Source organism: Sinocyclocheilus anshuiensis, unplaced genomic scaffold (assembly GCF_001515605.1).
Source record: "Sinocyclocheilus anshuiensis isolate Anshui unplaced genomic scaffold, SAMN03320099.WGS_v1.1 scaffold775, whole genome shotgun sequence".
Classification (NCBI taxonomy): Eukaryota; Metazoa; Chordata; class Actinopteri; order Cypriniformes; family Cyprinidae; genus Sinocyclocheilus; species Sinocyclocheilus anshuiensis.
The window spans coordinates 659,021-684,371 of record NW_015552614.1 but is presented as its reverse complement, the minus strand read 5'-3'; the positions used below and the strand labels follow the sequence as shown (position 1 = coordinate 684,371).

At 35.0% G+C, this 25,351-nt stretch overlaps 2 protein-coding genes across 5 annotated transcripts; one reads left to right on the top strand and one right to left on the bottom strand.

Annotated features, from left to right (window-relative positions):
* Positions 1 to 1,630: 1,630 nt before the first annotated feature.
* Positions 1,631 to 13,334, bottom strand: LOC107665963 (IQ domain-containing protein E-like). Of its 4 annotated transcripts, none has more exons than XM_016457044.1 (23): positions 12,822 to 13,334; positions 12,508 to 12,552; positions 11,921 to 11,966; positions 11,569 to 11,721; positions 10,410 to 10,544; positions 10,232 to 10,302; positions 9,671 to 9,784; positions 8,568 to 8,618; positions 8,375 to 8,445; positions 7,855 to 7,927; positions 7,722 to 7,762; positions 7,475 to 7,644; positions 7,110 to 7,165; positions 6,731 to 6,951; positions 6,340 to 6,447; positions 4,904 to 4,997; positions 4,702 to 4,824; positions 4,513 to 4,614; positions 3,784 to 3,887; positions 3,410 to 3,531; positions 3,113 to 3,199; positions 2,603 to 2,659; positions 1,631 to 2,488 (listed from the first exon to the last, which is right to left on the bottom strand). In XM_016457044.1, exons 1-23 carry the CDS (start codon positions 12,870 to 12,872, stop codon positions 2,355 to 2,357), a joined length of 2,229 nt encoding a protein of 742 aa, XP_016312530.1. In that variant the 5' UTR covers positions 12,873 to 13,334; the 3' UTR covers positions 1,631 to 2,354. The 4 variants fall into 4 exon arrangements, with proteins under 4 accessions (XP_016312530.1, XP_016312531.1, XP_016312532.1 ...); XM_016457045.1 differs by having other exon boundaries at positions 1,631 to 2,485; XM_016457046.1 differs by lacking the exons at positions 2,603 to 2,659; positions 3,113 to 3,199.
* A 1,272-nt stretch (positions 13,335 to 14,606) lies between these two features.
* Positions 14,607 to 21,234, top strand: LOC107665942 (sorting nexin-8-like). Its single transcript, XM_016457011.1, has 12 exons — positions 14,607 to 14,734; positions 15,092 to 15,145; positions 16,151 to 16,297; positions 16,534 to 16,654; positions 16,760 to 16,896; positions 17,024 to 17,104; positions 17,278 to 17,438; positions 18,331 to 18,460; positions 18,683 to 18,751; positions 18,991 to 19,122; positions 20,569 to 20,718; positions 20,813 to 21,234. The coding sequence occupies exons 3-12, from the start codon at positions 16,160 to 16,162 to the stop codon at positions 20,948 to 20,950; spliced, it is 1,257 nt and encodes a 418-aa protein (XP_016312497.1). The 5' UTR covers positions 14,607 to 14,734; positions 15,092 to 15,145; positions 16,151 to 16,159; the 3' UTR covers positions 20,951 to 21,234.
* The last annotated feature ends 4,117 nt before the right edge of the window (positions 21,235 to 25,351 follow it).

Here is a 25,351-nt window from a genome sequence, read left to right as displayed (position 1 = left end):
GGCCATTCGATATTCAGCTTGGCCACGGCACGAGTTACCACCTCCAAAAGCTCCTCATACTGGGGCGACTGAGGGAGCGATTCCTCATCGACGCCCATCACATCAACCTCCTCGGAGGAAGAAAGGCGGAGCGCCAAGCTCGCTCACCAGGATAGCGAGCTCGGCGCTCCGCCTTTCTTCCTCCGAGGAGGTTGATGTGATGTGACACTGGATCTGGCGGGTGAGGAAGAAGATAGGGACTCGCCCCTCTCCATTCCCTCCGCCAGTTCCAGCTGCGAACCCCACGAGCGTATTCGCCGCTCCGCCTCGGCGGAAGCGGGACCCGCACCGCAACTGACACACACACAGAGCGCTTGCTGAATGACAAAAAGCTGACGCTGGTCTCACCGCAAGTGCTTTTATAGCTTCCTGGTCATTACGTCACCCGCCGACGTCTAGCCCATCTATTGGTCTGATTACACACAAGGGCGTTCCCCTAACGTTTCCGACGCAGCTCGAGTTCCTGAAGAGGAACTTGAAATCGAATCATATGACCCCTTTAAAATAGCTGGGCTAAGATATATAACAATTTTTATGACTGCAGAAATATGTTAATTCAGTACTCACCTTATCCCACCGGTCACAATTGTGACCGACCATAAAACACAATTTTTCACACACTTTTCCAACAGAAAATCAAAAAAATAATTATTGATTATTTCAAAGGGTTACTAATGACACATCATTTGGATATTTTCATGTCTGGGAAAAATTTGGGATTAAACGGGTTAAGCAACGATATCTTGCATTACGGATGAACTAGTGATTTGTGAGCAGACTACAGTAAGAAACGTGCGTGATTGTCAATAATCCACGTCCATCTATTTCCATACACAACTGGATTAATGTTTACTGGCCTCTAGTGGTCAAATGACGCTACTTCAAGTCATGTCTTTCTATTGTTATTATAAATTATACTGCATATAACTATATTGCAAACGTTTAAAAAAATACGTTACACGCTTAAGGTATAAAAAGGGTAAAGTTTGAAAACAACAATGACGCGATTGTAAATTTGCACAATCAATTGATCCGATTGGTCCTCATTCTTGCATTTATTTGCACACTGAATTGTGATTGGCCTTTTTTTTTTACTTTTTAATGTTCAGAAAATTTTCATAAGGTGAAACAAAATATTACATACGTTTTTTTTTTGTCAGTTTCTTTTATGGCAACTCTTGTTAACCAACAACCCCTACTTATTCTTCAAATTCAGTTTTATACCCTGATTTGTGTGGTTTTGATTTTTAAACAAAAATTAATAAAAAATGGACAAAGTTTATACAATTAAAAATGTTTAAATATACAGTTGAGCAGGTCAAATCACTTTTTTATTATTATTATTAAAATTTTTAAACTCCCATGTTTACATTTTTATATTTGCCAAGCTTTAAAATATTTTATCAGGTAGAAATTGTGAATAAAAAAAATACTGAAAAAAATCACCATGCTTAAGCCTTATCCAGTAAATCACGAACGATTGGACAAGTAATGTATATTAATTGGTTAAAAAAGATGAAATTAATTATCAGGTATCCACTGCTAGATAGTAAGTTATTAGGAAATGGTATTTTCATCCTTTAGCACAAAAGACCAGAGAAAACAAGTCTTTAATAAACATAAATCTAACATAAATTCAAGAATGGCACAAAACAATAATGTGTTTTAACAAGACTTTAAAAACCGCAATACAGCATCACATTTTTCAGTGCTATTATTGGTTCAATACAGATACACAAGCTATAATAAAACGTAACACGCTGACAACATTTAAGTGAAACAGCATTTACTGTCATTTTTTCCCCAATCTGAATAAAGTCTTATACAGCAATATCTTACATACATCACCCATATTTGTGGAGATTCACAGTACTTTTTATATCAATCAGAGGTGTACCTTAAATGCACACAATGGCTTAAATATACTTTATGCGATATCCTGCTTAGTGTAATATGTATATTGATCTACAATGAAAAGTAAACGAAGAATAGTAAATCCCTGATCCTCATTTAAAGATGATCATTCAACACAAGGCACTTTTGGAGTGTGAAGACAAAACATGGTATTTGTCCCTTATTAGAAGGCTTAGCTCCTAGAAGTCAAAAGAACATGATCTTAGCAGAATAAAAGTGTGAAAATCACAAAACCATAATGATCCATCATCCATGATCCATGTTCTTCTCTGTCTAGTCATTATTGCCGATATACAATCAGTTAAATTTTTTTTTGGTTTCAATTCCACTTTAAGTTGCTCAGGTAATTATGTGTGTTCATGTGGTCCAAATAGTAAAAAAAAAACTACATAAAGTCATTTTCACTGAACGGACTTAAGGATTTTTTTTTTTCTCAATGGCTTTGAAGGAGACACAATGATGTCATCCGAGTCGTCCGAGTCGATGGTCTTTGGAATTTCATTGCCTGGTTGATGTTGGTGGATCTTCAGGTCTGCTTAATAACAACAAAATCATACATTTTATTACATTAAATAGATTAATGATTATACTGTATGCATAATGGTAGTTTATCAGAGATTATTTAAAGATATACTGTCTTAGACTCTACCTTTCAAAAGTTTTGGAATCAATAAGACTTCTCTTTTGCTTTCCAAGGCTGCAATTGCTTGATCAAAAATACAGCAAAAACAGCAATATTGTGAAATATTATTACTATTTAAAACAACATTTTTGTATTTTAATATATTGTAAAATGTAACTGTGATAAAGCTGAATTTCAGCATCATTACTCCCGTCTTCAGTGTCACATGATCCTTCAGAAATTATTTGAATATGCTGATTTGCTGCTCAAGTAATATTTCTTATTATTAACAATGTTGAAAACAGTTGTGCTGCTTAATATTATATTTGAAAACCATGATATATTTTTCAGGATTCTGTGATGAACCAAGTACAAAAGAACAGCATTTATTTAAAACAGAAATCTTTTCTAACATTATAAATGTCTTTCTTTTGGCCAATTTAATGCATCCTTCCAAAACAGAAAAAAAAAATTATTACTGAAACTAAATTTTAGGTAGTGTAATAGGAATGAGTTACAGATATCCTGTATTCTAACCTGGTATTGATCTCTTGTCATGTAGCTTATCATTGTAAGCAGGATTTAATTCCTCTGCAGTCTCCTCGCTATTATTCTCAGTTACACCTAGAAGAATATAAGGAAAAGCATCCACTACAAGTCACAGTGGTTTTAAAGAGAAGTCAGTACAAGACATCATAAGGACGGCCAGGTCTGAGTCTTTGGTTTTAAACCTGAAAACCAACAGTCTTAACGGTCCTAGATTAACAAACAGGAAAATTAGCAGTATGAGGTCATGTTGTTTTCAACAAGAAATGATTAAAGATGAATAATCACCTGAGGTTTGCGTTTTGTTAGTAAACATGGCTTGTGAGGAGCCTCTGGGCAGCAGTGGAGGGGTGGAGAGATACAGCTTTTTCTGATGTTTGGAAGATACAGACTGTGTCACTGCAGACACCCTGTAATGTGAAGTCAACATCGGGCTGTAAGGAGACCACCTGGCCATGCATGCAACCATATTTGTGACTGCATACATGCATGCTCCAAACAGAACAATCATCTGTGCAAGGTTTATTTTTTTGAATGCAACACACATAATATAAATATGCAATTATATAAATATGGAAAAGTGGAAAAATTATTCATTGTGTAGTGTATGTAGTATTTGAGTGTACAATGTAGTAATTTAGTGTATACACTATCTATATCACCTGTCCATCGTCAGAGTACTGCGTTTGAGATGAGCCCTAAAGACAGACTGCAGCAGAGTCACTTCCTCTTCCTGTACAGCCTGAGTGTTCATACCTGATTGGCTCTGAGACACATAGTGAAAAGAGTTGAGATTTTTTTTTGTCCATTTCATAAAGTACTGTAATCCTTGCAATGGAATTGAGAAACTTTCCTGTCAGGAGGGTTAAGCACAAGGAATTATTATTTTTGGTCCATAATATGTACCAATAATTCCATGTAACATCATATTTAAAAAAATTTGTTTACAATATATAATATACACTACCGTACGATATAAAATATCAGTTTTCTATTTTAATATATTTTAAAATGTAGTTTACTCCTCTGATGGCAAAGCTGAATTTTCAACATCATTACTCCAGTCTTCAGTGTCACATGGCCTTTCAGAAATCATTCTAATATGCTGATTTAGTGCTCAATAAACATTCATTATTATTATTATCAATTTTAAAAACAGTTGTGCTACTTAATATTTTATGGAAACCATGATACTTTTTTTTTTAATAGAATAGAATGTTCAAAAGAACATTTATTTGAAAAAAAATTATACAGTATATAAATATATGTATATATATATTGTAAAGGAATGCAGCTGATAGGATTTGACTTAAGCAGAGCAACAACATATTATGCTAATTAAAAAATATATGTATAATAAAACATCCCATCAAAAGGTCACAAGTAGTTACCATGGCACCAGGGACAGTTCTTGGGTCTGCTTGACTCTGTCCATCTAACTGCCTCTGCCTAATTAGATGCCCTCTGAGACAGGACTGTAAAAGAACTAGATCCTAAGAGACGGAGTAGAAGAATAAGGAGGACATGAATAATCTACATTCACTGTGGTTGTACAGTAAGTGTCGATGTGTTGTACCAACCCGTGTTCGGTGGGAGCGCCAGTGTGTCTGGATGATCTTAGCTGCTCTGTTCTTCTCTATCGGCACGACTTCTGATGATGACAATGGTTCTGTGAGTGTTAATGACAAAGAACCGTCCCGAACCTGTGAGATGAGAAATGAGTTGCTGTCTGCACTTGAATGAACTGTGTACATTGTTAAAGAAAGATTTTGAAAGTATTACCTGACTTGGATCTTGTACTAATCTGAGTTTTCTCTCCTCCTCTAGTTTCGCTTTCAAACAGCTGATTTCTATGGTCAGTGCGCCCATCTCCTGCCTGTAAAAAAAGCATGACATCTAAACTGACTTTACTTACTTTCTTAATACATTTCTATGTTCATATTTATCATGATTCACCAATGCATGGTATTCTAGAAAAACAGAAAAAAGTTTGTTTTCATAATCTTTTATCAAAATGTAATTAATTTTTATGCCTTTGCAATTACTTTTCTTTTCTGCACACATAACCAAGGTTGTTCACTCAGAAAAATGTCAAAGAAATGTTACAGATATAAAAGAATGTTTAATAAACTCTTCCAACAATGACAACGGTAAATAATTTCTCTAAAGGAGCACAAATGATTTCAATAAAGAAATAACTATTTGGAAAAGAGCTTTGGAAAATTAAATCAGGGTTTAATATGTTTTGTCCCACATAACTGTAACATCACATTTAAGATTTAGTCATGTGAGAAGTCATGTGGTGTAACCAAGCGGAAACCTTCAGGTCCCTCTGGTGAAGCCAACACGGAAGTGACTAAAACTGCAATTCATCGACTGGCCGCTAGAGGGAAAGGGAGTCAGTCCCATAGACTCCCCATGTTAAAATGCCCAACTTTACAGCAGAAAAAAATGTTTACAGCCTGGTACAAAAAATGATTTTAGTCTATATAGCTAATTTTGCCCTTCATGACAACTGTGAGGGGGGTGAATTTTTTTATAACTCATCCGTTTAAATTATATTAAGAGCTGATCCGTGCTGGTCGCTGAGGGAATACAACAGTATGGTGAGGGGCGTAACATTTCCGTCTCACGCTTGAGGTATTTGGCCAATCACAATGCACTGGATAGCTGGCCAATCACAGCACACCTCGCTTTTTCAGACCGATGAGCTTTGTAAAAATCGACGCGTTTCAAAAAGGCGGGGCATAGAGGAGAAACAATAATGTACAGTATGTGGAAAATAATGTGTTTTTTTTTTACTTTAAACCGCATAAACACATTTCATTACACCAAATACACAAAATAATGTTCTTTTTAGCAGCATCATATGACCCCTTTAAGCCTTAAAGTTCTGCATAATTAAGGGCGTGGCCACTTGAGTGACAGGTGGATTGCCACTGCTGTCACCGGTGTCGAGCTAGGTGGGCGTGGTTTCAGCAACTAGCTCCCGCCTCTTTGCCCATTTTCGATTATCCGGGAGTGACGCGCGGTGACGCGCTGCCAAGATGGCGACAACGGCCTCCGCCCACTTTGAGCTTCAAAACCACTCTTCAGAAACCTACGGGTGACGTCACGGACACTACGTCCATGTTTTTATACAGTCTATGGGTGTAACTATAAGCATCACCACTATATAGTTTTAATTAATGGATGCCTTCATTATTTTTATTACAAACCTATGTGTTTGCATCAGTCTCTCATGCTCTCTGATTTGTTCCTTCAGCATGTTTTCGACCTCTTTCAGACTCTTATCCTTCTCAGCAGACAACTGCTTTATCTCCTCACTGATAAGACAAGACAAATATTTTCAATTAGAACTGCTTTTAAATAGGTTGAACATTTGAGAAAATTTCATGAATAAGAAATCAGAAATTTCTAAGAAAATATCAGAAATATTTCTGAATCTATTTCAAATAAATTATTCATCAGATCACAGTTTCTACAAAAATATTAAGCAGCACAACTTTTGTTTTTACTTTAGTTATAATATAAAAATGTTTCTTGAACACCAAATCAGCATATTAGAGTGGTTTCTGAAGGATCATGTGATATTTTGAGTACACTCACTCTTTCTGGGTTAGTTTTCCCTCTAGTTCCTTTTTCTCTTCTTCAAGTTTCTTAACTGTTTCCCTCAAATGTGCATCATTCTCTGTAATCACAGATGGCTCCATCTCTGTGTTGACAGAATCACTCTGATTGGCCGATTCTGACTGAGTGCCTTTATTGTCTGGGCTCTTCAGTGAGTCTGATGCTTTGGTGATCTGAAGATTCTTCATCTGCTCGACTCTCTGAAAAAATGAGACAAATAAACTACATTCACATGTACAGTCTACAAGTAATGTTTAATGTAACACATATGCATACACATACATACATGCATGTACATGTATATTTGTATATACCGAAATACATATATATATATATATATATATATATATAAAAAAACCTTTTCAAGCTCCAGGATTCGTCGCACAAGTCTCTGTTTACTCCAATCCATATAACCTGAAAACATAAAAATACGATACATCATATGACTGAATTCAGTCTTTGGTGCAGGAAATACTAAATATTTTGTTTAAACTTATTTTTTAGTACATTTAAGCTAGGAAACTAGCTGGGTGGTTGGCTAAACCAGTTAAACACCAAATTAGCCAGGTCAGGAGACCAGCTAAGTAAGACCAGTTAACCATCTTAGGCTGGTTTAAGCGAGTTTTTTCAGCAGCTGTCCATAATAAATGACGTTTGCTGAAATAGTTTTTTCCAGTTCTACTGTAGATGTAAGTTAAGATGTGCTTTTGTAAATGTAAGTACCCTTAGCCCGGCACGCAGGGCTCTCCATCATGTTCATCTCTTCCTGTGTCAATTCTTTTTTGAGCTCCTGGTTCTCGTTCTCCAGGTGTTGAACAGTGTTTGTGAGTTTCAGAACCGTTGCACTAAGGGTCTTGTTTTGCCGCCTGATGTTTTTGCTCTCTGCCTTATTACTGGACAGAGAAAAAGAGAGTGAGAGAAAGACTAAATAAAAACATCAAATTACAAGTAAAATGAACAATGTTTGTACCTTCTTTCAGTCGACTCTAAAAGTGCTCTCAATCTTTGAACCTAAGAATGAAGAACATATTATTACCCGAAATAATACAAAAAAAAAGTTATAATGAAATACATTTCGTTTTATATAAAGTCACATATGATACCTCTTCAAAGTAGGTTTCTACCGTGATCTTCATTTCCTGCATGTTGGTGGTTTTGAGGTCACTCTGAAGCTGACTGTAATGGCAAACACACATTCATCAGTTTAGATTCAACATACACTGGGGTCCAAATCTCTAGTTTTTATCGACATAAAAACTGACAAAACAAGTGAAAATTTAAATGGAAAATTGATGACTTTCACAAGAATGTCATGAGAAGTTAATTATCCAGCCTTCAATGGAAGCAAAAATATTTGAAAGCCTGTACAAAGAAGTTTACAATTTTGCTTATTTCATTGGTGAATTAGTGCTATTTTTTAAATTGACAATTTAAAAATCCAAAAATTTCCTATGAATTTTATTTTCAGGTTAAATTAAATAATTTTAATATCTATTAAGATTTTTGCACTCTTAGCCTGCAACTCTTATGCTGAAGTGCTGTGACGTTTATTCATGCTGCATTGATTCACCATAACCTGATTAATTTCATGGCAGCACAATATAAATGAAGCTGGCATCAGACCTTAAGGCATTCTCTTTTTCTTTGTACTGCTGCTCCAATCGTACAATCCTCTGTTTCAGTCCGTTAATGATCTGGTGTGTTCAAAAAGAGAGAAATACATTTTTCATTTTATATCATTCATCAAATTAAGAATCTCTGATCTGATGAAATGTGATTGTGAGGGTTTGTGAGATGTTTATAATGGCATACTCACCGATCTAGGATCAGTCTTTCTGTCCACTAAACCTCTAGCATGCTCTGGGTCCTATATGATCAACACAAAAATAATTATTTAGCAATGAACAGTTTTTAGAAAAATAAGCTCTGAGAGAACCGCTTTAATTTTCACTACGTTCAAACTTTGTTTATGCTCACAAAGGCTGCAGTAAAAAAAAATACAGTAATAACAGTAAAAACTTTAATGTGAAATATTATTCCAATTGAAATTAACTAGTTTCTATACATTTTAAAACATAATTCATTCCTTTGATGGTGACGCTGAATTTTCAGCATCATTACTTCAGTGTCACATGATCCTTCAGAAATTGTTCTTATATGCTGATCTGCAGCTCAAAAAATATGTTGTCTTATCACAGTTTTTTTTTGTGGAAACTGTGAAACATTTTTCAGGATTCTTTGATAAATAGAAGTAGAAATAGAAATAGATTTTTTTTGTAACAACCTAAAAGTCTTTATTTGTCACGTTGCCGCTACTGTGAGGAGCACGGAGCGAGGAACGAGGAGACGTGGGGTAAACTTCAAACGAACAGACTTTAATAAACATCAAGGGAACCAGGAACACACACGTAGCGGGGAAAGACGACATTCAATACCAGACAAAGGAACTCTGAGTAGGACTCACTTTAAATACACAGGACTAGAGGAGGGGATGACGAGAAACACCTGGAACTAATGAAACAACATGGGAGAAAACTGGGTCATGGAGCACGTGGCGAGGGAAAACACACACAAAAGAGTCCATGGGCATGACATTATTGTTGCTTTTGATCAATTTAATGCATCCTTGCTAAATAAAAGTATTAATTTCTTTGATATTTTCTTTTAAAATCTGAGCCCAGATTTTTGAACGACTGTGTACGTCTGATAATGTTCCACCCTGTAAATAATGCTTTTTAGTCATTTCATGACAATCAAGTTTGCAATTAAAAAAATCATTGTTTTCAGTTACAAAGTGTGAACGCACAATGGCAGCCTGCTTTTGCAGATACATTACAGTGTTGTTTATGCGTGTGGTGTGAAACAGGCCGCATTCACACTCAGCTACTCATTTACACAAAAAGGTGACTTGCTCATCACCTTCGTTGGATCCAACAGCTGCTCGATTTGTCTGTCTTTCTTAGCGTTTTCTTCTTCAAGACGCCGTAGCTTGCCTTTCATCTTGTCCGATTCAGTCTTTTGGGATTGGATGGTCTGAGAAAATTGAGAGCAAACACATGGGTACATGGAATTTCAGTGTGCATAACTCCACTTCAAATAGGAAAGCTACATTCTAGGACGGGAAAGCACATCTTAATAGATAAAACTGTGCAATACTAAAATACATCTTAAGAACCATTTCCTCCACTTGCATTGTAGGTAATATTAGCTCAAAAACCTTGCATAGATATATTTCCTAAAATCCAGCAAAAATAATAGACCATCCAGGAAGATATGGCATACTATTTTTAGCAAATTATAATTTGGGACATAGTAATCCTAACCACTAATCCCTCATACACATATAGGATGGATAGTATGACAGTTGGGATAAAGCCCAATTCGTTGAAAACATGCCGTCTGATGTAATCAAAATTCTAAAAACACATCCTCAAAAACACTTATACGTCATTGAGTGAGTGTGCGAGAGGTGAACTTCACCTTTTTTAGATCAATTATTTCATCATACATTTCCTCCTTCTCTTTGTAGTCGGAGGTCCCTGGAACATAACCTGATAAAGGAATTGCAAATATAACAACATGGAGACAAAAATAAAAATAAAAATCATAATAACTATTATGTGGACAAGTCAGGTTTATATATTGAGTTTTATCTCACCGTTGGATGCAGAGAGGGAATATTTTGGCTTTTTCATTCCTAAGGCCTCCTTCAAGTATTCGGGTGTGCTGGTCATGGAGATGCTGGTCTGTGTGACACTGTAATCCGCTCCTTTTGGAGACTTTGACAATGTCCCTGAAGTAAAGAAAATTGAACCCCGTGAAGCCTCATATAGGAATTCATTTTTTCAAATGGAACGGTTTATTTAAACTTTAGATCAAATATTTTTTTAAATAAAAAAAAAAAAAAGCTTGCATATGTGCTTTTAGGTTTTGTATCATATTTGATATATCAGGCTTTTACTACCCATATATTATTATATAGGAGAATATGGAGCTCACACTTGAGGTGGAAAAAAAAAACATCTAGATTTTATTCAGAGGCCCAAACAGAGCCAAATATCCAATTTGGTGCGGTTGCTGTTGTTTATAAATTTAAGATGAAAATATTGTAATTTAAATGAATGAGATTTTTAAAATAGTATAACAGACTACTAACAGATATTTAAACGCTTTGTTTTCTTATGAAAGCCCTGTAGTTTTACATTGTGGGGGCAAAACATAAATAAAGCAAAACAATGATAGTTGAGAGATGCACAAATAAAAGTTAATCAAAAACCTGATTTACCACATTTTAACATGATTTATGGATGATCATGTACGAATTATCAATGAAAGCAGAGAAGGCATGTATTACCGATTCCGTACAACAGGTTTGTCATTAAAGTTTTGATCATGTTGATAATTTAGGCATTTTTCAAATATGATACAGCACGCTTTATATGGATAAATTACATTTGCTTGTCTTTCAAAATCATATAAGCTATATATTTTGATCCTGAGCTAGTGTTTCTCAGTTACTGATCCAGTATTAAAAGAGCAAAAAGGTTACCTACCTACCTAAATGTGAATTCTGTGATAATCAGCTATTTTGTCTAGTTTTCCAGTAAGTCATATCTTTAAAACTAGATGCAGTTTCTGAGCAGCAAAAATGCAATTTAATCTTGTGCAGATCTGCTGTCTGTTTGGGTCTTATAACGTAAACATATTTAGAATATCTTGTTTGGTAGAAGATACATAATTTAAAATGATAAAATGCAGAATATGGTGTAAAGTGTTAGCCACATTTTATTATTATAATTTTTTTTAAAGGGACAGACCATGTCCATCATTCTGTAAGTGCAGCCAGACGTCCTTCGGTGTACCAGCAGGGGGTCTTTTACAGTTTTGGAGCTGTGTCCCTTTCACCGTCCTCCACGATGCTACCGGAGTTCTCTTCAGATGCAAGCTTGCACTGTTCAGGTATGGTGACCCTTTATTTAAATAAAATGATGTATTATTATAAAGGCATTTTTGCTGTGTATGTAGTTGCATTAAGTACTCTACAATTAAATAAGCAAATACAGCAATTTCCACATTTTTACAATGCTGTGTTAATAGACAGTAATGCACAGAACGGGTGGTAGCATTTGTATTGCAGGCATGAAAACTCAACAGAAGTCTTAAACTTACTAGGAGAAGGAGGTGGTCTGCCTGAAACTTTCTTTTTTCTTAATTTCTGAAAAGAAATCCAACAATCTCAATACCTTTATGAGACAAAGATTCAAAGGTCCAAGAATGAAAGAGCTTCAAAACTAAGGAGACAGACTGGCCAAAAATCTGTAAATAAAGAAATAATTAATTAAAAGTGATCAATCTCACCTTTTCAGTGTCGGACACATAGCTGCTACACAGACTGTCCTCTGCCTTGAAAACAAACAAATGGTATATACATTCAAATAAACAAAAAATACTACCAAGTGATATCAAATGGTAATACTATTAAACTTTAATATAATCTATGCTACTAAATGATGATTATCATATTCATATGATATGGCATTTACATAACTTTCTGTATGAGGTGGTATCCCAAGGCATTACCATAGTCCATCTTCAAAAAAACATGGTATTGGATGGTAATTTTTGTTAGTGTTAAAGTCCAGAACATCTATGAAAACTGTCAATGTACTTACCAGATCCTCTACCTCCTCTTCAGTGACAACTTCTCCGGCTACTACAGACATTATAAATAATTAATTAAAAGTGATCAATCTCACCTTTTCAGTGTCGGACACATAGCTGCTACACAGACTGTCCTCTGCCTTGAAAACAAACAAATGGTATATACATTAAAATAAACAAAAAATACTACCAAGTGATATCAAATGGTAATACTATTAAACTTTAATATAACCTATGCTACTAAAGGATGATTATCATATTCATATGATATGGCATTTACATAACTTTCTGTATGAGGTGGTATCCCAAGGCATTACCATAGTCCATCTTCAAAAAAACATGGTATTGGATGGTAATTTTTGTTAGTGTTAAAGTCCAGAACATCTATGAAAACTGTCAATGTACTTACCAGATCCTCTACCTCCTCTTCAGTGACAACTTCTCCGGCTACTACAGACATTATAGCCTATCTGATGGTCTGTTTTTATTTTATCATCGCCTTTTACAAACAATAGAACCATAATACTTTCTCATTCAGTATGATATAGGCTATTGATGGAGGCACGACCTGTAATGTCCGAGTATTATGATGCAGCAGGAAATCTTAATTATCTCATTTCGAAGATTCGCACCAATCCTAATATAAAACAGCATTAAGGAGCACTGAAATGGGTAAGGGGTGTTAAGAAGTTCCCAAGATGCAGCTGTTTCCTGATGTCGCCGTTAAGAAAAGCAGCAGATTCTACGTCGATATTGTGTGAACGCTATAAAGTCAGCGCAGTAATATTGCTCAGCCTCAGCGTCGTTTCGCGTCTCTCTTCGCTGTACGCGTGTAATGTGCATTATTGTCGTCTAGCAACCGAAAATGTTTAACGTGACAATAGTCAGCGAATGAAAAACGTGCTCATGTGCGTCAGCTCTGCGCAACACTTGCGCACACTGTGATTGAGCGCTCGCCTGTTAACATTTCATTACACCAAATACACAAAATAATGTTCTTTTTAGCAGCATCATATGACCCCTTTAAAACGTTGGCTTTAGTAAATTAGATATGTAATTGCTTAGACTATTTGATTAGACTAAGAAGCAATAGATGCTTTTGTGTCATTTATGTCAAAATGTAGTCTACTTGGAGGAAAAAAAACTAGCTACTCAAAATCTGACATTTCTCTGAATTTACTAGGTATGTGTTTGAGCAAAATGTTTATATTTGTTTTATACTACAAAGGTGTGATAACATTACTTCCAATTTTCAAATAAAAATATTGTCATTTAGAGTTTCTTCTGAAGATAAAACATTGGTATTGTGTTTTAAAAATGAATATAAACGTCTAAAAACATATTTTATGTTATTTTGACCAATTGTCATTTCATGCTCCAAATGACATTTTATTTAAAAATGTAAAAAAAAAATGTCATCAGTTGTTTACAGAATAAAACAAAAATTACATTCTACTCAAGCACATAACTATAAAATTTTAAATCCAGAGAAATTGAGAATTTATATATAAACACACACACACACACACACACACACACACACACACATATATATATATATATATATATATATATAGTCCGGTCATTAAAATAATGTTACAGAAACAGGAAACAGTGAACAGCTGCAGGGGACATAATCCCGCTGTTATATTTTGATATTTAATGGTAACTGTGGAGGAAAAAACAGTATATTTGACCTTGTGTTGGTCATTTAGTACTGCCACATCACATTATGATGATGGACATCTCATAGATGGATTTGGTTTGGGGATTACATAATGTATTAAAAGCCACCTGTTACAATCTCTCCAATAATTGATCTAAAACAATTATTTATTCAAATAAGAGGCTATTCTGTCAGTGAAACTGTAACAGTGGTGTATGAATGTGTGACCTGAGTCACCCTCTCTGCTTGTCTTATCAAGCAGCTCTGTTGCAAAGCTTTTAAAGTCTGTACAAATACCCTAAATCTTTCGCCAGTCCACTCTCATTATTATAACCCAGTTATATAAGCTTCCCAGCTTGCCTTCCAAGAGGCTGTGATGTTTTTTTTTTAAGAGGTCCTATCCTCTTAAGGTGATTAATGGTAATATGTGTGTGTTGAGGGATGCAAAGAGAAGGGGCGGAAAAGAGCAACGTGAGAGAGAGAGAAAGAGAGAGGGAGGGAGAGAGAGAGAGAGAGATGAGACTGTTATCTGATCTGCTGGTGTTGGTCTATACAGTCACAGTCAGACGTTAAGCGTGAAGAGGGCAGTTGAGGTACGAACAAAGGTCTATTGGGGACTGCAAAGTGAAGACAGTTTCCTACACATCAGCAATCTGGTAAGTAAAGAGAAAACAATCTTAAAACCATTTCATTCAAGAAAAACAAACATTATATTTTCATGTGAGCTTGTGCATTTGATGGAGAGAGGAGTTGTACATTCATGTCATAAACTACTAATGAAAAAACGTATTGCTTCTTAGAATTAATGTTTAATTGGAGACTTTTTTTAAATCACAAGCGCAAAGAAATATATTTATATTTCAAGGCATATATTGATTTCACTGCTATGTTCAAGAGAAGACAGGCAGCTGCCTTACTGTATTATATAAGCGCATTAAAAACAATGTTGAATGTGTTTTGTCATAGATATAGCTGTATGTGAATTATAATAGCAATGTGTTGTCTCATATCAGTGTTAAATCAAAACTTGAGGATCACCTGAAATCACCCATTGCCCCAGTGACAAGTTAACAAATCCTATTTTCACAAAGAGCTTACAGACCCTAATTACACACCGAGATGTGAGAGACAGAGATTTTATTTACATTCAAGACACCTATGTAGAGTAAACATATCATTTAGAAATACAACAAATAGAAACAAATCATGTTAAGAGATGCTGAATGACAAAATCACAACTCATGCTTTTGCATGTATCTGTCAGCAAGTCTTGTGCACAATAATTAAACCATCTCACTCTTATTTATACACACACACAAAAGAAATAAATAAAATGGCCATGGTTGCTCATTTCAAGCATAGCTGATGTGAAATAGGTCACTTTGTTCTACAGAAGATTAAAACGCTTCAGTAAAACCATATTGGGGATGGTTCTAAATCCATCACAATATTCCCTCTATGTTTTTAGTGATTTGCATGAGCATTATATAATACAAAATGGATATTGAATTTTCAATTAATCAACCACAGTTATCGAAAATGGGAAATCATCCTCTAATGTCCAGAGTAAAAATAACTGACTATAGCAAATAAGAGATAGCATATATACACATATTAAAAATGTAATTTATTCATTCGGTGTCACATGATCCTTCAGAAATCTTTATCACTGTTGCAAATGGTTGTGCAGTTTAATATTTTTGTGGAAACTGTGATGTATTTTTTTCAGGATTCTTTGATGAATAGAAAGTTCAAAAGAACAGCAATTATTTGAAATAGAAATCTTTTGGAACATTATACATGTATTTACTGTCATTTTTGCTCAAGTTAATGCTACTTTTAAATGATACCAAATATATTTAATAAAGCGATTCAAATGCATACATTAGTGTTCTGTGTAAGTTAATATTCGACTAATTGCATGCAACAAAGGCAACTTGGGTTGAGCAATATGAACCTCAAGAAATTATGCCATTCAAGTTTTCATAGAGCTTTTCATCAATTTGACCCTCATTAAAGTCAATTAATAATTTGCACACTGTTAATTGGAGGTTTTGTGCATTTGCTGTCAGGTGCAAAAAATGCATCTGGGTCAGCAGAACCCCGTGGTGGATGGCATATCCTTAAAGGAGCTGGGGGACAGTGTGCTGGTGGAGATAGAGCCTCGAAGGAAAGGACTGCCATTTCTCAAACATGTGGAGTACCGTATTGTTAGCAAGGTTTGTAAACTCAAACTCAGTTTGTATTTATAATACTTAAAATCACACATTTTTAGCTCCCTCTCTCTATATACACAAACACACACACACATAAATATGTATGTACAGTATATATAGATAGCATCATTATCTCTCCATTTTCATTTATCCTTAAAAATTCCTACAGAATGCTACAATTCCTAAATGCCATTCTGTATTCCCTAAACAATATTAACTACTCCATTCCTTTTACATAGTGTTTCCAGATCCCGGTTCAGCGTAGGTACAGTGATTTTGAGGTGTTCCATGGTCTGCTGCTGCAAAAGTTCATCTACAGGATGGTCCCGCCTCTGCCCCCCAAACGCATCCTTAAAGGCGGTGAGATTTGAACAAACTCTCTGCAAATTACTTTATTTCTTAAATCTACATTTATGTAACTAAAACTCTGTTTTTTCTCTCTCTCTCTCTCTCACTCATTCTCAGTTTTGAACTCAATATCAGACCGAGAGTTTAATGATAGTCGCCGCCGTGGTCTACAAAGGTTCATGGCGTTGGTGATTAGACATCCAGTCCTAGCAGGAGATGAGTTGGTCAGCATCTTTCTGTCAGCAAGCAGCGCTTAAGTCCTGCAAACCAGTCGATGGCAGTAAAATTAATTATTATTTTGCCCAAACATAATAGTTGTAGTTTGTTTCAAAGTTGAATAAAATAGGGGTTCATCACATTGCATCCTTTTTCATGTCACAGGATGTTCAAAACATGCTGCGTGATGCGTATAAAAAGATAGGTGATGAGTTTCTGACCTCCCAAATGGCCTTGCACGGCAAGGTAGGTAAAAGCTAACAAACACATGACATTAAAATACCATATGCTTTGAAAAACCATGTAAATGTCATAGTATTGGTATATATATATCAAAGAACCACTGTATCAGTGAATCACCGCAGTACCTTTTAAAAGTAAACTAACACGCAAAATGAACATTGCATGTCATTTCTAAGGTGTACCTACCTGAGGACATACAGACCCACGCTGCCACTAATCGAGAGGTCATTGCAAATATCCACAGCAGTTTCAACAAACTCAGAGATGTAGCTGAGCGGATGGCTCAGCGCTCACGGGAAAACTCAACCGATCTGCTTATGTTTGGCAAAGACCTGAGGTGAGCACTTCAGAATTCATCATTAATTATAAAATATATCAAATATACCATATAATCAAATATAACCATGTGTGTTTGTGTACACACACACACACACAAATTACTGAAATAAATGAACTTTTCCATGACATTCTAATTTATTGAGATGCACCTGTACACACACACAAAATCTGAAAAAATCTATTTTTAATATAAATATAAATCTGTAATAATCAGATGATGAGTGAAACGGAGTGATACATAAAATATCCACAAATGTACATGACTAAACAGTACAATGTGCAAAAGTGTAGCTGCACTTACTGATCTGTTGATATTAGGGTTAACATTAAATTATATTATGAATGGCTTAATATTTGTAATTAAACTATTAAGAGAAGTGTCTATTTTCTATCAATAAGACAATTTTATTTTTTGTGGTTCATGGGGTGGTTTGTAACATTTATCATATGCAATGGCAGTATGATACAATGTTATTTTAGTAATATTAATATTCTATTATGATTATTAATATTTTGAATTCATTTTTTATTTTAAAATTTCGTATATTTGAATTTTATTTAAAGTTTTTGTTATTTTTATTACTTAAAAAAAAATGTCTTTATAGCTTTTATTAATTTCTATTTCCAGTTTTAGTTATTTTCATACTTGAAAATTCAGTTGAACTGAATGAAAATGAGAAATGTTGCTTTGGCAACTAGCTGTGTTTTAAGTTTAAGTGCATATATTTTGTTTTATTTTATTTCAATTAATGGTTAATTTATTGTGTTGTTATTAAGTGACAAAGATGTTTTTTATGGTTTTAGTTTTAAATAATAACCCTGATATGTAATATTGAAAATATGACAGTCTGTGTGGACAATTCCGAGGTTATTACTTGACTCTTCAACAGTGAACTGGGCTCAGACACATCAGACCTGCCAGTGAATGCCACAATGAGCAAAGCATGGAAAACACAGAGGAAGTCACTTGTAGAGCTGTCAGGAGAATTTGATCTTCTTGCCGACAAAGCTGCACACCAGGTATTAAAACATTATCATTATTGAGCATTAGTCTAATCACAAACACCACTACAAAAATGACTGAAATTATGCACATCACTGAACTGTACTGAATGTCTTTAAGCACCTCAATGTTATTAAGACACCCACAATATTATGCCTCTCATTACCATTTCTGGGGACATTTTGCTCTGGTTGAAAGGAATTTAAACGTAATATTTCAAATGCCTTCTTATTCACCAGGGCAGCAGAGAGGAGGATGAGGTGGTGGAGAAACTGAACCTTCTCCTTGAACAGCTGCAGTCGTATAAAGTGAGTACTGTCTGTACAAAACTTTTCATATCAATTTTGTATTAATACAAAATTGTATTTAATGAATGTTACTGGGCCATAATCAGCTGGTAGGTATAAGATGAAGTAATAGTTAGGTCATACATTGTTTTGCATGTAGGATTGAACCGATATCTATGTATGGACTGCCATTTTACACTTTAACAATTCAACTGTAACAACATTCAGATGCTAAAATACTTGGATGTGTATGTGTATAGGACTTGTGTGTTCGTCACGACAGCGGTGTGTTACTAGAGCATCAGAGAGCATTTGAAAAGCGCAGCGGGCCTGTGGCTAAACACTTAAAGTACCAGAACAGCTTTGAGCAGCCAGAGTCTCGACTCACACAGGTAATACACAGCAAATACACCAACATACAAACTATACTTAACCAAGCTAAAGTATACAGGTAGGGGAGACCTGGGGCAATTGTAACATTTTGTAAATTTCATGGGGGTGATTGTAACAGTGTTTGGGGGCAATTGTTACACTGAAAAATAAGTCAGATTAACCCACTGTGTCTCAATTTTTTATTTTTTTTATATTTTTTTTTTTGGTATATGGTTCTAATTCTTTTAGATGTCAGGCATCATATGCATTCAGTCGTGTCTGGGCTCCCAAGTGCGACCCGTAGTGTTGAAACTTCGACACAACTTCTCCGTTCCCGCCATCAGAGAACTAGGGTTACCATACATAACGGAGACGTTTTTGCTGTTAAAGTGCCCCTATTATGGGTAATGAAAGGACTCCCAAACGATTTGCTCAACGATTAATTTTTCCAAACCCCTCCTTTGCGTGAAGCTAATATACGGTGATTGGTCCGATTTGGTCTCATTTCCATTGCAGCGTGCCTGTAACGCCTGATAAAGCAGCGTTTGTGAGCGCAGTGCTGCTTTGTGTACAGCATATTGTATTTATTTTTATTATATTTTTACCGCTCCAAAAGCGGCATCTAGTGGCAAATAATGAATTTGCATTTTCATTCAAAGGACTTTGATTCAGACCAACGCGAAAAGACCAACAAGTGGGCGGGCAATATGCTAATGTGTCATGTTGACGTCAACATGAAACGGCTTGGGATTCGTTTTAAAAACGACTCGTTTTAATGATTCAGAGTCGACTCTTTCTTTTGAGAGACAATAACTTTATACACGGTGCACTTTCAGATTTAAAACTTTGCAGGATATTTTCATTCACTTAGAGCTGTGTTACACACTGCATGAAAGGTAATTTTCAAAAAAAAAAAAACGCAATGTTTTGGGAGTGTGGGAATAATTACACTGAAAAAAGACTTTATCACTAATTTGATTTGAATAGTCTACAAAAAGTCAGAATGACACAATTGTTAATTCATTTAACAATTGTTAATTCATTTATCTCTTATCTTTTAACCAATAAACATGAGATAAATTAAGCAATGGCACACACGCTGTTGTTCCACATATGGCTGAATTCCTTTATATTCAAACAGCACGATTGCGAGTGTGATATTGCTCTTACATTGACAAACATTGACTAACTTACAATTTAGATACAATTTTTCCAGTTACTTTGTCCAGTTCTGCTCTGCCAAAGGGAAGAATTAAAACGAAGTAGAATCAACTGTTCAGCGTCGAGCACACACAGTAGTAGTGGCCTTTTGTTATCGAATGAATCGTGTTTAACGAATCGGTTCAATTAATGATTCAATTGTGGCGAAAGGCGTGCTGGCGTAACAATGTAACCTGCAGAATGCGTCACTGAAAAATCCTCATCACTGACAGGTGAACTGAATATTATTCTATGTCTTCCTACAGCAGGAGAACACGATTATCACAATGGAGATGAGGAGATATTTCTCCTTTTTGTGTCTGCATCAAGAAACCCAGCTGGTCTTCACCTATCTGCCGCTTGTGACTTCAATACTGGGGACATTTGTCCACTCACAAATACAAGGACACAAAGAGGTGCGTTTCTAATAACACACCAACTCTATAAATACTTCAACTGACCATTTTAGCACTATTTACACTGTGGGAATTGTGTCATTTCATTCCTCAGATGGGTGATGTGTGGGGTGACCTTCATCCAAAACTGAAGGATCTATTTGAGAGTGCTAATGCAGCATCCTCTCGCTCTTCTTCTCAAAAACACACATCCAGAGGACAGAAGACCTGTGCCATCATTGGTCCTGCATAACCAGGACAGCAAATATGAGGGAAATTGACAGCCTTTTCTCAGTACCCAATAACTGTGTACTGCTTCATGCCATGTGTTTTCCTTTCTCTTGACTATACATGCTTTAACACCTTTCTTCATGACTTTTCCACAGTGGCCTCAAAACATATTTGAACATACAAAGCACAACTAAACATTTCATTAGATACAAAATTTAAAACGGTATGCTGATAAATGATGCAACTAACTGCATTTTTGTTAACCATTTTTGCACATACTTTTAATCAGGATTATTGTAGTTAACTAAAACATTTTCTTTATCTGAAATAAAATCAATTTGAACTGAAACAGAATAAAATAAATAAAAAAAACTATACAGACATCTTTAAAATGACAAAGCACACAACAATATTACTAAAACTTTACAGAAAATCTATTTAAAAAAATCATAATACTTAAAAAATATTATTCAAAAACTATCATAGTATCTCAGTGATACTAAAATATCTGGTCCCTGCAATATTTGACAACGAAAACATGTCAAAATACATTTTGACTTACTTTCAAAAAACAGATTTTGTGGGGTTATGCTATCATTATTTAAATTAAATAAATAAACTTGTTTTGATATTTTTTTTAAAGCAGTGATATTCAGTTATTTATAATTACATCTTAAGCATCCAAATACATTTTGAGGCCACTGAATATCAATAAAATATAATAATTTAAAAAAATATTGTAGACACCCTTTGAGAGCAATATCTCTTTTCTTTATTTAATTGTCATTCATTTTCCTATTCTTTTAATGTTTGATGCAGTATGTGGTTACATATTTAAATAAATAATCCTGGATCTTCCAAAACCTGTGGTCAGTTCATATATCTCTTTTTTTTCCAGGTAACCCAAAATAATTTTTAATTTTTGCAGGAACTTACATAATATTCAAAGATTACATGTGTTATCCTTAAGATATAAGGCTACAATTTGAGTATGGATGAAAAGGTTAATCAGAAATGACCCGTTTGCAGAAATTCAAAGAAAGACAAACATTATTCTGGAAAAAAAAATGTTTTTCAAGCAAGAAAAGCTGATTTAATGTTGAGAAAGCACCTGACCTTGAAAACTATCACACATGCAGGACAAACAAATGGCACTGTATAATTGAATAATCCTAGATTTAAGGTATGATACAATACCAGACAGTGTTTGTACAGGAGTTTTGTTGGTGTCATTGTTTTAAGTGACAAATCTGTAGTGTATAAAATCGTACATCACGCCATCCAGTTTCTGACATGTTGGCACCAGTTGGCATGCAACTTAAAAAAAAATAGTTCACCCAAAAATGAAAATTTGCTGAAAATTTACTCACCCTCAGGCCATCCAAGATGTAGATGAGTTTGTTTCTTCATCAGAACAGATTTAGGATTACATCACTTGCTCACCAATGGATCCACTGCAGTGAATGGGTGCCATCAGAATAAGAGTTTAAACTGCTGATAAAAACATCACAATAATTCACAAGTAATCCACACGACTATCAACAAGTCTATTCATTGGTTGAGCCACTACAAAAGTACTTTTAATTCATTTAAAATAGATTTTTTTTCCAAGTTAAATGATTGTAATTATCATTATATAGAATAATTGAATCATAGATGTGACCACAGTGGAGAAAACAGTTAAAAGGCAGTGTAATCTTCAAAAATACAAGGATTAAAAACAAACTTTCTTGTGAGTTTTTATTGAGAATGAAGAGTACATTTTAATGGCCATGTCAACTCATAATTGTATTGTCAACCAAAGTGAGTGCTCTTCCTCTTGTAAAACCATGGATACAGTAGAACATGCACACATATGGGAATAACAGAAGAGGAGTTTAAGTTCACAGCTTTGCAAAAGGGACCATAGAGATCCTCATAAAGAGAGAAACACATATGTGACCCTGGATCACAAAACCAGTCTTAAGTCGCTTGGGTATGTTTTTAGCAATAGCCAAAAAAACATCGTAAGGGTCAAAATGATCGATTTTTATTTTATTCCAAAAATCATTAGGATATTAAGTAAAGATCATGTTCCATGAAGATATTTTGTGAATTTCCTATCGTACATATATAAAAACTTAATTTCTGATTAGTAATATGCATTGCTAAGAACTTAATTTGGACAACTTGAAAGGCGATTTTCTCAGTATTTTGATTTTTTTGCACCCTCAGATTCCAGATTTTCAAATAGGTATATCTCGGCCAAATATTGTCCTATCCTAACAAACCATACATCAATGGAAAGCTTATTTATTCAGCCTTCAGATGATGCATAAATCTCAATTTCGAAAAATTGACCCTTATGACTGGTTTTGTGGTCCAGGGTCACATATGGGTGATGGAGCAGACAAAGGTAAAACAATGCTTCCTATTTGAGCTTTACTGCCAGTGCTGCAGTATGTCGTAGCCCCGCCCCAGACTCATGCCATTGGTTGGGATTCTCCTACAAACAAAGTAGTGTTTTGATCGAGCCAGAGATGGAATCAAAGTACAAATGGTTTATTTAGTCCCTGCATCTTATGTTGGGCTAGGAGAGAATTTTAAGATAAAAATGACACATTTCTGCTTTAAAGAAAAAAAAAATGGACCCTTATGACTGGTTTTGTGGTCCAGGGTCACATATGGGTGATGGAGCAGACAAAGGTAAAACAATGCTTCCTATTTGAGCTTTACTGCCAGTGCTGCAGTATGTCGTAGCCCCGCCCCAGACTCATGCCATTGGTTGGGATTCTCCTACAAACAAAGTAGTGTTTTGATCGAGCCAGAGATGGAATCAAAGTACAAATGGTTTATTTAGTCCCTGCATCTTATGTTGGGCTAGGAGAGAATTTTAAGATAAAAATGACACATTTCTGCTTTAAAGAACTGCATCAAAATAAAATGTCCTATATATAGGCATTCCAGGTGGAATACTAGGAATATAGGCCTTGTTGTTATTTCTACACATTTAGCAATGATCAATTTGAGACTAATTCCCATCTCTGAATGGAAGCATCACCTCTGTCCTGATTAAAATAATGGTATAAAAATTCACACAAAGGCTGAACAAATTAATAAACACAATGTAACATAAAATGAGCATGTGTATGATAAACAGATTGCACAGTTCTGACATGGTGCACTATCATTAATTACATTATAATTATCATTAACAGATCAATCAATACTCCATTTGGAATATTAACTGAACATATGACACCTAAGGCAAAATCAACAGCTCATTTAAGAGCCGTCATGTGAGCAAATTTAAAGATTAAGCTTATTTAGGTAGTAAAGATTCCTGATGGCACTAAAGGTAACCATAAGAGCAGAGGCAGAAAACTGAACTGAATGTGGTGGATATTAGCAAACAGTCAACAAAATTGATTAATTGGACTATTGGTGTCAGTCCATAACTATGGCCACCAAAAAAGTTTTATCATTAGTATTCCCTTTGCGTCAGGTCCAAAATCTATCAACAGCCTTGTTAAAGGATAACAAACATTTTCTATTTTATGTGAAAATCATTAAAGGAATAGCGGATTTGTTTTTTTACAAACATGCAGTTTTTTTGCTTCACAAGATGTTAATTGTTGGACTGGAAATTACTTGTGGATTATTGTGATGTAGTCACCCATTCACTGCAGAGGATTCATTGGTGAGCAAGTGATGTAATGCTAAATTTATCTAAATCTGTTATGACTAAGAAACAAACTTCTCTTCATTTTGGTGAGTAAATGTTCAGCAAATTTTCATTTTTGGGTGAACTATTCCTCTAAATCAATTATTTATGTATATATATATCCACATTACATCAGCCATCCTGCTGTCTAGATTGCGCAATACGTCTGATTGTTTCCCTGTCATCTCTGAAAGATATGTTGAGGTATTTAACATAGTTTCGAAGAACAAATGTGTGTGTTTATGCACATGACCAAAACAGGTATTAGTCACCTGACACACAGAGATCCAAGATGTAGGGATTACTAATTTCATGCACAGCTTCATGAACTGCATGGAAGCTATGGGGAAATGGTCATGACTAGCAACAGAATGATATATCGATCAGGCTAATTAATTGTCCGATATTTGGTCATTTTGAGGCTATTGGCACTAGCTACTGGCACTCCAATTACCATTAACATAAATGTTAACGCTTCCTTCTGTCAGTACAAAAATCCACCGACAGCTTTGTCAATGGACAGTTTCGGTTTTAAAAACATAAATTATACAGTGAAGGTCAAGTCTGAGGCCACACTGAAAATTTGGGATTCTACATGTAATTTCAACCTAGAAATAAACAGAATGCTTTAGAATAATAAAAACGTTTAAAGGTGACATATCATGAAAATCAGACTTTTCCAGGTTTTAAGTGCTATAATCAGGTCCCCGGTGCATCTAC

What these genes read in the sequence shown, in the direction of transcription:
- LOC107665963 (XM_016457044.1), bottom strand. Translation starts at nt 12,872, where the DNA reads ATGTCTGTAGTAGCCGGAGAAGTTGTCACTGAAGAGGAGGTAGAGGAT. An exon ending in GAACTGTCCCTGGTGCCATG is followed by an intron (nt 3,888 to 4,512) that starts GTAACTACTTGT and finishes TATGTGTCTCAG; the next exon opens with AGCCAATCAGGTATGAACAC. An exon ending in AGTACTCTGACGATGGACAG is followed by an intron (nt 3,532 to 3,783) that starts GTGATATAGATA and finishes TTCACATTACAG; the next exon opens with GGTGTCTGCAGTGACACAGT.
- LOC107665942 (XM_016457011.1), top strand. Translation starts at nt 16,160, where the DNA reads ATGCATCTGGGTCAGCAGAACCCCGTGGTGGATGGCATATCCTTAAAG. An exon ending in TTCTGTCAGCAAGCAGCGCT is followed by an intron (nt 16,897 to 17,023) that starts TAAGTCCTGCAA and finishes TTCATGTCACAG; the next exon opens with GATGTTCAAAACATGCTGCG. An exon ending in AAATGGCCTTGCACGGCAAG is followed by an intron (nt 17,105 to 17,277) that starts GTAGGTAAAAGC and finishes GTCATTTCTAAG; the next exon opens with GTGTACCTACCTGAGGACAT.